The sequence below is a fragment of the Carya illinoinensis genome, chromosome 11 (assembly GCF_018687715.1).
Source record: "Carya illinoinensis cultivar Pawnee chromosome 11, C.illinoinensisPawnee_v1, whole genome shotgun sequence".
In the NCBI taxonomy this organism is placed as follows: domain Eukaryota; kingdom Viridiplantae; phylum Streptophyta; class Magnoliopsida; order Fagales; family Juglandaceae; genus Carya; species Carya illinoinensis.
In genome coordinates, this window is record NC_056762.1 from 9,419,393 (window position 1) to 9,432,601 (window position 13,209).

Sequence of the window (13,209 nt, forward strand, 5' to 3'; positions counted from 1 at the left end):
GTGTAGCATTTCTCATTACAAATTTTATTTTCTTAAAAGAAAGAAAAGAAAAAGAAAGTAATTGCAATGAGTTATAGAGCACAATATATATTAATGCAATACAATCTATTTTTATTTTTACTTTTACCTTTTTGAGAAAAAAAAAAAAAAAATAGCCTTAATATCTGATAGACTTGGAGATTTTGTTCAACTCAATTCTATTATCTGAAAAACAAACGTAGAAAAGGGTTGAAAAAAAAAAATGACATTTTGAACTGTGAGAATTCATGAACTATGCCATTAATACAGTTTTAGTTAAGAAATAGGTGTTAAAAACCAAACACCCACCATTCTGGAGCCCATGAACTTTATGCGCACGTAAGATATATCTGGGGGATTACGTCTCACACAACATGCAAGCAAGGGATCGAAATGGATCCTTTGCATGAATCATTATACTAAAAAATTGATACATAACTAATATTCTTGACTGCATAAGCACTAACAGTCTGATATAGAAATAGAGACTACATGGCTTTTTGACACTTTTGGCTATTAAGCCAACGTGCTCAGGAACATAAATATCTATATCTCTTCCTGAATCATATGCCAGAAAAGTGAAAAAAAGAGAGCCTGTGCAGTGTCTGCAGCGTGCTCCATTGGCATGCTGTGGAGATACTGTAATATTCAGTAAACTTTGCACCCTGTGCATGAGGAGACTATTGGACTTCAGAACTACCCAAACATTGGTGACGACGCATGTATACAAATTGCACTTACAGCACAACAGGTCGCATAACCTCTTCTTCGATTCCCAAGTAGATGGGGGGCAGCTTTATACCAGGCATCGTCATCCATAGTAAAATTGACAAGTTTTACTTTCTAAAGGTTCTTGCACAGAGCAATCTATAAAAAGACTCTTGAGTTTGGTACCCTTGACAGCTTCACAGTGTCTGACAGAAGTATCAGCCAGGCACAGAAAGATTAAGCATGCATCTAAGAAAAGAAAGAACAATATTCATGTTCTTACTGAAGTAGAGCACCTAACATAAACGCAAAGGATAGATCCACGGGCAAGGGACCTGTGCAAATACTATGTTGGTTACGCTACTTTGACATTGAGAAGAATGGAAAATTTAGATGGGAATTTAGAGTGAAAAAACATACCTGAATAACTTCTTCTACACACAGATCCTCAATCCTTTTGATAACACAATCTCTATACTTCATGGAGATGCCCAACAGCAGCAAATGATTTCCTCTTTTCTTTTTGGACCTTGATCACAAAACAAGATTGTGTCTTTTCAACCATAAGACTATTCCCTATGAGGCTGACAAGGAAGATTGCAAATATAAACATCAATACCTGTGCCTCTAACTCAGAAATTCTCTGTAAAGATGCCTGTTCAATGTAAGCACGACGCTTGCACTCTTCTTCAAGCAAACCGGTAATTTGGTACCTTAGCTCGGCCATTTCTTGTGCTAGGTCCTCTGCTTCTTCCTTTGCTTTCAACTTTTCCTCTCTCAATTCTTCCTAGAAACCATTGCCAGATACAATCAAGTCATGTAACCTCGAAGTCCAGAAAGGATTAAAACCTAGCGCACTGATCCCACTTGAAACATACTGCAATTAGTCATTTAGATCATGTTGAAGGCAATGCTTCCACATATGGTCATACCTTAAGTTGCTTCACAAGTAGTTCATATTCTTGGATCTGTCTTGACATATTCTCCATCTTCGTTCTTGAATCGGCATCAACTCTGCACTCCTTTGCCAACTGTGAAAGAAGTGGACCCAAGACTTCTCCACAAGTGCTTCAAGTATTATCCAATTATTAGTAAAGATGTCAAAACAAGAATTTTGACAGAAAGAAGCATATTAAAGTTTATAGCAATTGTCTAAAGGAAAAGGGTAGTGTTGAAAAAGAAATTTTGATCTCCTGTAAAGTCCATTCTCTATTCTCAAATTTACTATCATTATTTCCCTCCAAATACACCAAATGAGGCAAGAATGAACTATCTTCTACGCTACTACAATCTGTTGATTGTCACTTAACTCTCTCCAAAAATTCTCTCTCCGTACAAGTGCATTTTTATCTTTTCTTTTCACATTTCTGCCGTCGGAGATGGTTACTAGTTGATATTAACGTCGTCGGAAGGCAGGATGGGTTTCAGGCGGGAGTTTGCGATTGACACTAAGTTTTTTTCAGTTGTGAGAGAGGGTGGCTTGATTCGCATCACTGAGAGAGGAAGGAGGTTTAAACAAGAATTATTGCTTGGACTGGGGACTACGCAATGGCTAGGTGGAGCTCTGGAGGGCTGTGTGACAGATAGAAGAGAAGATTTCTTTTCATCTAGGAGGGAGGGTCACAGGAGTTTTATTATTCAAAGGTCCTCAAATAGTCGAGGTCGTTTCGTTAAGGTGGCAGTGTATGGTGATGGGGGACGAAACTGTTGCATTATTATCCCTGAAGAGGAAGGTAGTAATGGCTGGAGTAAACTACGTGAGGCACTGAAGGAGAGTTTACAGATGGTGAAAAACAGCCATGGCAAACCTGGTGAAGCTCTAAAGAGAGGGGGTGAGAAGGTAATTTCTTACAGAGAAGCTTTACTGAAGGAGGGGACGCATGCGGGGTTAACTGGTGCAAGAAGGGGTACTGTACATCGAGCCCATAGAGATCAGTCTAGGGAGACAGAGAGTGGCAGAGACGTGAGGGAGTTGGTACGTGATATGCAGGATCAGTTGAGGATGGTGCAGGAGGAGGTGTCCTTGGTGAGGAAGCTGGTCGAGGCATTTAAAGAAGGTGTGGAAACAGTGCGTTTTAGGGAAAGCAATTTAAGGAGGGTAGGAGGGGGAGCAGGCTGGTATGAGGATTCGGGCTGGGCTGGTCGTGGGCAAAGCCCACAGATCATAGGAGGGGCAGATATCATAAGGGGAAGGGCTGGAATGGGTATCAGGTGGGCCGGCCCTGGGTTGGGCCCGAGCACCAGCTGAAGAACTCGGCCCGGCAGGAATGGGCACGGGTCACGGGTAAGAAGTCGGGTCATTGGTCAGGCGATGGTCTTCTACCGGAATCTTCGTCGCGCCGGCAACAGAATCGGCCGGCCGACCAACAGATGACGCCGGCGACGCCGTCCGACCACCAGTTGATACCAGAAGTCACAAATCCCGTTGACACGACGAGCAACCATCAGCAGACCACGGTGCAGAGTACTGAGATGATGCCGACGGTGGTTCCTCCTCCACCCCAACGGCATCAGAACATGCCAGTAGACCATCCAACTGCGCCGGAGAGCCGGGAAGTTTTCTTCGAGCCTCAGACCACGCCGTTAGTGCCTCTAGTCATCCTTCCCTCATCACCGAGTGCCTGTTCTCTTAGGGGGTCTGTGCAGAACCAACCGACGGGGCTTGGGGAGGAAGGGGGGGGTCCGGCGAGACCCTTAGGGGTAATCTGTGATATTGTAAGAGTGGAACACAGTGAAGGAGGAGAAGAAGAGGATTCGGCCAGTGAGCTTTTTCTATCTGATGAAGAGAGTTCTCAAAGGCTCTTACAGGGGATTAATGAGCACGAAGGGGAAGGGGGTTTAGAGATTGGAGAAGTGAACTTGGAGGGGCAAAAGGATTTTAGGATACAAAATCCAATTCCTCTTAACTGTATGTACCCGGATCCTTCTAGTGTTTCAGATTGGGTGTTCCAAACGGTGAATGATATAAAGGACATGATGGGACTAAAGTGTGAAGGTTATGAAGAGCAATTCATGGCATTACTCACCGGCATTGAAGTGGGTCGTCAACAACAAAGGAAAATGGGGTCCAAGAAACAGCGGGAACTCAATAGGCTAACATGGTCCATGAATTCTGAAGGTAGCTCAAGTAGGGAGAGGTCAAAAGGGAAGGGGCTGGCTTACTCAAATAAATGAAACCAAAAATTCTATCGTGGAATGTCCGGGGTCTAAACGATGCCAGTAAGCGGCTTCAAGTAAGAAACTTATTGCGTGGTTGGAAGCCGGACATTGTTTGCTTACAAGAAACGAAATTGAAAATAGTCAATACAAAAATAATACGAAGTATATGGGGCTGTGTTCATGTCGATTGGGTGTATTTGGCAGCGAAGGGAGCCTCGGGAGGAGTGTTGGTGATGTGGGATCAACGGGTGGTGGAGAAATTGGAGGAGGCAGTGGGGTTGTTCTCAGTGGCATGTTCTTTTAGGAGTGTGATCGATGGGTTTATGTGGGCCTTTGCAGGTGTTTATGGACCCAACGCAGATAGTGACCGAAGACTTCTATGGGATGAACTAGTTGGATTACACAGCTGGTGGGATCTTCCTTGGTGCATAGGCGGTGATTTCAATGTAACAAGATTCCCAAGCGAGTGTTTTGGAAATAGACGAATGCGTCCAGCAATGTCAGATTTCTGGGAATGCATTTCTGAGATGAACCTAGTGGACTTACCACTAGCGGGGGGCTTATACAAGTGGGCGAATAATCAGACATGGTCTAGGTTAGATAGATTTCTAATCTCCCCGGAATGGAAAATTCACTATCCAAAGGTGTGGCAGAAGAGATTGCCTCGGTTGTGCTCGGATCATTGGCCCATCATGCTGGACGGTGGGGGAATTCAAAGAAGGCAGCAACACTTTAAGTTCGAAAACATGTGGATGCAAACTGAAGGCTTTGTGGAGAGGGTCGGACAGTGGTGGTCTTCATACCAGATTCAGGGTACTCCTAGTTTTGTTTTTGCTGGAAAGCTAAAGGCTTTAAAACAAGATCTAAAGCTTTGGAACAAGCAGTCCTTTGGCAATATCGGGGAACTCAAGAAAACAAAGCAGTGGGAGATACAAGAGTTAGAAAGGATTCAAGAGTTAAGGCCTTTGAATCAGGGGGAACAAGCCCAAAAATTAGCTTTGGTTGTAGAGCTCGAGAGGATCACTCTAATGGAAGAGATCTCGTGGAGGCAGAAGTCTAGAGCTATATGGCTGAAGGAAGGTGACCGTAGCACTAAGTTTTTTCACAGGGTTGCCAATTCACACAGGCGATCCAACAACATCGAGATGCTGAAGATTGATGGGTCAGAGTGCAGGGATGTGCAAGTGATTAACAATCACGTGGTTAGTTTTTATGAACAGCTTCTTATTGAGCAGGTGGGGTGGAGGCCTAAGCTAGAGGGGTTGGCTTTTGAGTCCATTGGACCTTTGGACTCTAATCGTTTGGAGAGACCGTTTGAAGAGGCAGAGGTGTTAGATGTGGTAAGGAAAATGGCGAAAGTCAAGGCTCCGGGTCCAGATGGGTACTCTATGGGTTTTTTCCAAACTTGTTGGGAGATCCTAAGGGAGGACTTAATGGAGGTGCTGCAGGAGTTTTATTCGTTTGGAAAGCTTGAGAAAAGCTTAAATGCCACTTTTATAGCCTTAATACCAAAAAGGGCGGGAGCGGAGAATATACAGGAGTTTCGCCCCATTAGCCTAGTCAACGGGGTCTATAAGATTTTATCCAAGATACTGGCAAATCGCCTTAGTCAGATCGTTGGAAAGATTATTTCAAAGCCTCAAAATGCATTTGTAAAGGACAGACAGATCCTAGATGCAGTGTTCATCGCCAATGAATGCTTGGACAGTAGATTAAAAGCGGGTCATCCAGGGATTATATGTAAGCTAGACATGGAGAAGGCGTATGATCATGTTAATTGGGACTTTCTAATTGATATTTTGGGGAAGTGTGGTTTTGGGGAGAGATGGCGTATGTGGATCCGATGGTGCATTTCTACGGCGAAATTCTCAGTCTTAATAAATGGAACCCCTACTAGTTTTTTCAATAGCACACGAGGACTAAGACAGGGAGATCCGTTGTCCCCATTACTCTTTGTCATTGTAATGGAGGCTTTGAGCAGAATGATCTCAGTCCTGGTTGCAAATGGGCATATGACTGGTTACTTGATTGGAACCCCAGGAGGGGGTAGTATTAACATTTCCCATTTGTTGTTTGCAGATGACACCCTAATTTTCTATGAGGCGAACCAACTCCAAGTTAGAGTACTGAAGGCACTCCTACTTTGCTTTGAGGTAGCGTTAGGCTTGAAAGTGAATCTAGACAAATCAGAGATGGTGCCTATTGGTGGTGTTCAGCGTCTAAGACACTTGGCAAATACTTTGGGGTGTAAGACTGCTACACTCCCCATGACATATCTAGGCCTTCCGTTGGGGGCCCCCTCGAGAGCAGTTGCGTTATGGGATACAATGATTGAGAGAGTAGAGCGACGTTTAGCAGGTTGGAAGAGAATGTACTTATCAAAAGGGGGTCGGGTAACGCTAATAAAGAGTACCCTATCTAACCTCCCAACATATTTTCTTTCCCTGTTTCCTATTCCGGCAAGGGTGGCACTTCGTATTGAGAAACTACAACGGGACTTCTTGTGGGGCGGAATAGGAGAGGAGTTTAAGTTTCATCTAGTCAGGTGGGAACAGGTTTGTAAGCCCATCTCGAGTGGGGGGTTGGGCATTAGAAAGCTGAGAATCTTTAATCAGGCGCTACTTGGAAAGTGATTGTGGAGATACCATAGAGAACCAGAAGCTCTCTGGAAGGTGGTGATTGCAAATAAGTATGGAGAATTATGGGGTGGTTGGTGTTCTAAGGAAGTGCGAGGGGCTCATGGCGTGGGATTGTGGAAACATATTAGACAGGGATGGGAGGTTTTCTCTCACTATACGAGGCTTCGTTTAGGAGAGGGAAACAGGATCAAATTCTGGTATGACACCTGGTGTGGCAATTGTGCGTTTAAGGATTTATTCCCGACATTATTTTTGGTTGCAAGCGACAAAGAGAAATCAGTGGCAGAAGTCATGGTGGTCATGGGGGAGCAAATTCAGTGGAATATCAGTTTTAGCAGGGCTGCTCAAGATTGGGAAATGGACACTTTTGAAGCCTTTTTCAGCCTCTTGTACTCAACCAAACCAAGTGTTCAGCTTCTAGATTCGTTGTGGTGGGTACTGTCGGGAAAAGGTATGTTTTCAGTTCGTGTTTTCTACAAGGCTCTAACACAAGGGCAACCCTCACAGTTTCCTTGGAAAAAGCTTTGGAAACACAAGGCGCCCCTCAAAGCGGCTTTCTTTGTGTGGTCCGCTTCTTTGGGCAAGATCCTCACAACGGATAATTTGAGAAAACGAAGGGTGATCATCGTAGATTGGTGTTGCATGTGCAAGAAGGGGGGAGAATCTGTTGACCATCTTTTATTACACTGTGAGGTAGCTCGAGGGTTATGGAACGAGGTTTTCTGTAGACTAGACTTGGGTTGGGTTATGCCGGAATCAGTTGTGGCGGTTCTTGCTAGCTGGACAGGTCTGAGGGGCAACAACCAGATTAAGGCAATTTGGAAGATGATCCCGATATGCATTATGTGGTGCGTGTGGCAAGAGCGCAATGATCGGACTTTCGAGGATAAAGAGAGATCAATGGAGGAGCTGAAAGTCTTCTTTTTTAGAACTCTCTGTACTTGGGCTATTGCTGTTAGTTTTAATGGCCAGAATTTACATGAGTTTCTTATTTCTTTCGATCCTACGTAGTGTAGGACATTCTTTGTACTGAACGTGGCATTTTGCCTATTCTTTTGAATATATCTTCTTACTTTTCTCAAAAAAAAGGAATTTTGACAGAAAACAAAGTGACAGATATAAATTTATGCAATAATTTAATAAGCTGTTAGGGTTTGAAAACAAAACTTACTGCATCAATTTCTTCTCAAGACAACCATAAACAACATTTTTTTAAAAGAACTTTTTTTAGCAACCTTATAAGACAAACTTATCGTATCCAAAAAAACTTCAAAAGATGGACCAGTTTAAGGCCTAAATGGTAGTGCAAGGTAGCCATATGAATCAAAATTGATGATTTATAATCTATTGAAGAAGAATTTTTTATTTTTTATTTTTTTAATATCATTGGGTGTCCGGGCCAGCTTGCGCACCTTGACTAATCCCATGGGATCTTGAAGTTAACGGCCAGACAAACCTCAAGTGGCCCTGAGGGAACTCGAACTAGTGACCATTGGAGAGCAAACCCAAGGCCTGATCAATTGAGCTACTCCTCAGGGTAAGAAATTTCTTTTATCTTCTAAGATCATCCCTCTAAGATTGTGCCTTTTCCAAGTTAAAAACATAATTTCAAACATCCATCCCCCACCCACCCAAAAAATCATAATATCATTTTTCATTGTCGTTTTCATGAAACACACTATAATTTCAGGCACATGATAAAATTTTCCCCTAAAATACAAACAGTGACAGTTTTCATGAAACACATTATAATTTAAGGTACATGATATTCAACCAGTTACCAAGAAACAACCACCCAGATTTGTAGTAAAGCACCAATAAAATGACTGCACCAACAAAGACCTCAAGATTCAAGACAGATCCCAAGTGGTGGTAGCCACTAACCAATCAAAATATAACTAATTATTATTCTAATGCTACAAAATATGATGTCTTGATAAGTGAAGAGAACGAATCAGATAGATAACAGCGAATAAGAATTTATGGCTAGAGACTATTGATAGATGGTTAGCAAAAGTCCATGTGGCAGGTCTAAAAAGTGGACTGGAAAAAAAGAGCTTCTTCTCTCTAACACATTACAATGTTTCTGGACATAAATCACACACAAATTAATGCATAATTATAAAGTGTAACATACCCGAATTCTTTTAATATACTAAGCTTATCCTCTGGCTTGCTCAAGCAGATCTGAGACTTCTGATAGGATCTGTCCTTGTTTTGCAGCCATTCTTCAATCCCTTGACAAAATAGTCTAGCATTCTTTTCAGACATATCAAGCTTCTCTTTCAGTTCCTTATTTTCCTCATCCAGAGATTCAATAATTTTCTGTGCATCCTGAAACTGAGCCTCAAGCTCTTGAATAATCCCATTCATCCTAGCTCTTTCTTCAGTAGTTTCCTCCTGGATTTTATTAGCCTCAAAGCAACTCTGTTCCAAGGCCATGATATCAAGTTTCATGCTTTCTATTTCACATTGAGACTCTAATGCCATGGTTGCGATGGATTCCTCTAATTTCTCTATGCATAAAGCTGAATTTTGTAACTCTGCTTCTTTTCTATCTAGTTCCTGCAGCAAGAGCAAGCGCTCTGAATCAGACCTCTTTAGCTCCTCCCTTGACCTGTCAACTTTGTCATGTAAATCTTCAATGTCTGCTAATTTCAGCTCAAGGCTGTGTACATGCTCTATCAGGCAGTTCACCTCCGTGTTCCTCACATTTAGTTGATCCTGCAGGTAATCTGAGATGAAGCTGTGATTGAGTTAAAGAGCACCTTCCATCAATGTGCATATGCTGTTACATTTTCATTGACAATACCAGAAAGGATGTCTGAAGTAACCCATTTGACGGATGAAAAATATCTAAAGAAAATTTTTTAACTCTATGAATTATATATTATATAAATATCCAATGGTTGAACACAACTGATCTTGTTGGTGGAACCGACATATACATGAACTGCTTTCCCCTAAACCATGCACAAATTCTGCATGAACTATATAGAGAAGAGAGGGCATTAAGCCCCACCTCTAGATATGATTTTTCAGGATAACTGATCGGGGAATAAAACTCAAGAGCTGAACAAAACACCCAAATATTTATCCTTGCATAGGGTTATCCTAAATCACCATGGCCATGTCAAAGTTTCCTCAAGGTAGCTCCGTTTGGATGTTAAGAGTATCTCAGATCATCTGTGAATAGTAGTGAAATATTTTGTGAATAGTATTGAATAGTTTGTGAATAGTCGTGAACCATTTGTGAATAGCAATGAAGTAGTCTGAGAATATCTGAGAATAGTTGTGTTCCCAAACAAGTCCTAATGTAAGGACAAAGAACTAAAAAACACAAAGACACAATGGATACATTGCTCAAACAACGATATAAAATTTGAGTTTCCACAACCTTAGAACCATAGAGCAAGTGAATGTATTCCAAAATAATGGACGTATTACAATTTTACACATGAAAAAGTTAGCTCATCTTAATATTCTTTTGATCAGAATGGCATGAAACAAATTCCTTAAATAATAAAATGAAAATTGTACAATCACTTAAAATAATGGAAAACCTAAGAAAACATTTATGTATAGATACAAGAATAACTACCTATTTCTTGAGAGCAGTTCAATAGCTCTTTTTCCAACTTTTGAATGTGTTTCTTGTCTTCTGAACGAGCCTTTGACAATGATTTCACATGTTGTTCTAGTCTCTGCATGAAACAAATGTCTTCATTTGCTACGATGAGATTAAATGCTTGGTGTGTTTTGCGGCAGTGGACAAAATTTCTTGCCGTGAACACATTTAAAAAAAAACTATAAAAAACCTATAAAAAAACGAGTCTTCATTGATATTCTGTCAGAATATATTCTTCTTGTTAAACATATACTTCTTTATGGACCAAAGAAGAGGAATGGAACAAACAGTTAAAGCCATCTTTTGTTTGTTTTTTTTTATGTCCTTTTATTCGTTTTACCTTTTTTGCCCTCTGATTGACCTTCTGATTCAAATGAGAGGTTTTCATCATGTTATTCTGATAAGTATCAGAATACAATTTGTGCACAAATTGGAGTATAGGTATATCCGACTTGGACACTCTTTGTCCAGCAGCTGACTTGCAAAGGCATGGTATCAAGTACAACAATATGGTTTATAATATTTACTGGGTGGATTTTTCAATCTACTTTTACATGCCATAACCCAAAAAATGCAATTAGAAGATTGGTATGAGAGGTTCAACCATAACCACCCATGCAGTGTTATAAAAATTAATTATTACCTTTGCAATCCCATATCCAAATCATGCAGTTCAAAACAGGGTACCACTGGATTCCAAGAGTAAATTTGCAATACTACTTTTTTAATCTTGACTAGTTCCTCTATTACAGGACAATGTGAAAGACAATGAACTGAAAATCAATAGAAAAATAAACACATCAAGAGGCCATGGAAATGGGAAAATAAGTATTTCCATGATTCATCCAAAGGAGAAAAATCAATGACTTCAGCTTATAATAAAAAATAATTCTTTTTTTTTTTCTTTTTTTTTTTCTTTTTTTCTGTTTCATAACCTAATGGAATTGAAAGAAAACCATATAGCATGCAAACATTACCCGAATCAGTTCAAAGCTTTCAGATTGTGAGTCTTTCAGCATGTTCTTTTCTTTCTTTAACTGCATGCAAATAAAGAAAATATGTAGATAGATCAATAAGGGGATGAACAAAAATCAAGTAGAATGAAAATTGAAATTTATACATATTAAAAAATTCAATTACTAACAAACAGCCAATGGCTCGTAAATATTACTAAACCAAAGTCTTCTGAAAAAGGACAACTGGCCACTTCTTTTTCTTTTTTCAGCTCTCAATCATTAATACTAAACTCAGAAACGATTTTAGGAAAATGGAAATGAATGGCTCACGCGATAATGTTTACAAGTTAAAACCTCAAAATGTTCCTTGCAAATTATTCTTTGCTAGAGTGGGGTTATCTTGGGCAATGCCGAGAAGGGTGGTTGAGTTTCTAGCAAATTGGAGAGGCTTACATGGTACTCACAAATCATAGTAATTTGAAAGATGGTTCAGATTTGTCTATGGTGGTGCCTTTAGAGAGAGAGGAATGAAAGAAGTTTTAGAGGTCACAAGCTGTCAATGGATGAGTTTAGAATATTTTTCTTTAATATTTTATTTCTTGTATTTCTTGTATTTCTCTCATCAATAAAGTTCTTACTTACTGATAAAAAAAATCATTGATGGTGATTTTGATATACAAGCAAATATAAATTAATGACAAGAACTCAACTTAAAAACTATCTGCTTACAATACTCTCAGACAATCTTAAAGCCACAAATCGCAACTCCTCTAACATGTTTAGAATTATATTTAAAAGTAGATACAATAGGCACAAAACATACCTCTCTACATCTAGTCTCAATCTGAAAGAGTTCCTCGATGTCAGAAAAGTTTTCAGTGTCAGTCTTTGTCTCATGCGACATACGTGCAAGTAAAAAATACACAGATGTGCAAAACAAATAAATACCTGTATCATTTCTTAAAAGATTAAGTCCATCCCTAAAAATAGGAAGAGCAATACATGGCATCATCTATAATAAACAAATGATGAACTTAGATGATGCAACATAAAGATAATATGCAGCGTAATTGTGTAACCTTTCAATGAAAGCCCAGAAACAGAAAAAAATACAAAAAACACACAAAAAAAAAGGAAGCTAAAAGAGGCAAAAAGAAATGCGAGAAGTTGGTTGTATGTCATCCTAAGGACACAAGAATCACAGTCCATTCATCTTTCCGCAAAATGGGGACAGCATTGATAATGAACATTCATTAAAAAAAAAATTAATTAATTAATTAAGAGAAAGAAAAGAAAATTTACAAATTGAAAAAAAAAAAAAAAAATCCCTTCCACGCATTGACATGAGATAAAATCCATCCCCCCCACCCCCAACAAACAAAAAAGAAGTGCGGAAATATTTTCCCAATGTTATCTAAATAAAGGGTAAATTGTATCAATTTCACTTTAAATACTCCCCAAATTTGAGTTTAGTTTAGGTTCCCACTAATATGTATGATGGAGCAGCTCCCGAAAAGAAAGTAATAATATTCACTGAATCCCAAAGAAAATGAATAAATATATTCACGTTAATAGGTTTACATCTCTCTGAAAAGTTGAAAACCATATCAGAAAGAAAGAATAAATAGAAAAAATAAAATAAAATAAAACATAGTATGATTCATTTGATGCTAAAATGCAACCCTTCAATAGAAGTGAAAGAAAACCGAACCCTATTCATCAATGATCAAACCACCCATTCAACTCCAATATAAATTAACAAAGCGAAATAAATCGACACAACCACCTAAAATTTCGGAAGCGTTTATACCTCGGAAGTATGAATCAGAATCCGAAAGATTCAAACTTTCAAGACTGAGAGATTTGGGTTTGTGATTCTGGTTGGGAAATTTTGAAACGATTGTAGAATTTGGATTTTGGTTGTGGCCAGCTTAAAAGCGTAATTTGAATGGGAGCGGTTTAGCTTAAAGAAGAAAGAATGGGAGCTATTTGAGAGTTGAGTTGCCAACTCATACGGGTCGGGTCAATAACAAGTAGATGGATACTATCTTACCCGCTGTCGCTGAGTAAAATCTTTTGAGTAATTCCTTACTATTTTACT

General features: G+C 39.6%; 1 protein-coding gene across 4 annotated transcripts; it reads right to left on the reverse strand.

Moving 5' to 3' along the window:
• Window positions 1-383: 383 nt before the first annotated feature.
• On the reverse strand, window positions 384-13,083 carry LOC122281546 (protein Daple-like). Of its 4 annotated transcripts, none has more exons than XM_043093126.1 (10): window positions 12,919-13,083; window positions 12,057-12,088; window positions 11,932-11,952; window positions 11,130-11,189; window positions 10,126-10,228; window positions 8,662-9,259; window positions 1,659-1,794; window positions 1,346-1,513; window positions 1,147-1,255; window positions 384-1,061 (listed from the first exon to the last, which is right to left on the reverse strand). In XM_043093126.1, exons 2-9 carry the CDS (start codon window positions 12,063-12,065, stop codon window positions 1,199-1,201), a joined length of 1,152 nt encoding a protein of 383 aa, XP_042949060.1. In that variant the 5' UTR covers window positions 12,066-12,088; window positions 12,919-13,083; the 3' UTR covers window positions 384-1,061; window positions 1,147-1,198. The 4 variants fall into 4 exon arrangements, with proteins under 4 accessions (XP_042949060.1, XP_042949059.1, XP_042949061.1 ...); XM_043093125.1 differs by having other exon boundaries at window positions 12,057-12,120; XM_043093127.1 differs by lacking the exon at window positions 12,057-12,088.
• Between the last annotated feature and the right edge of the window lie 126 nt (window positions 13,084-13,209).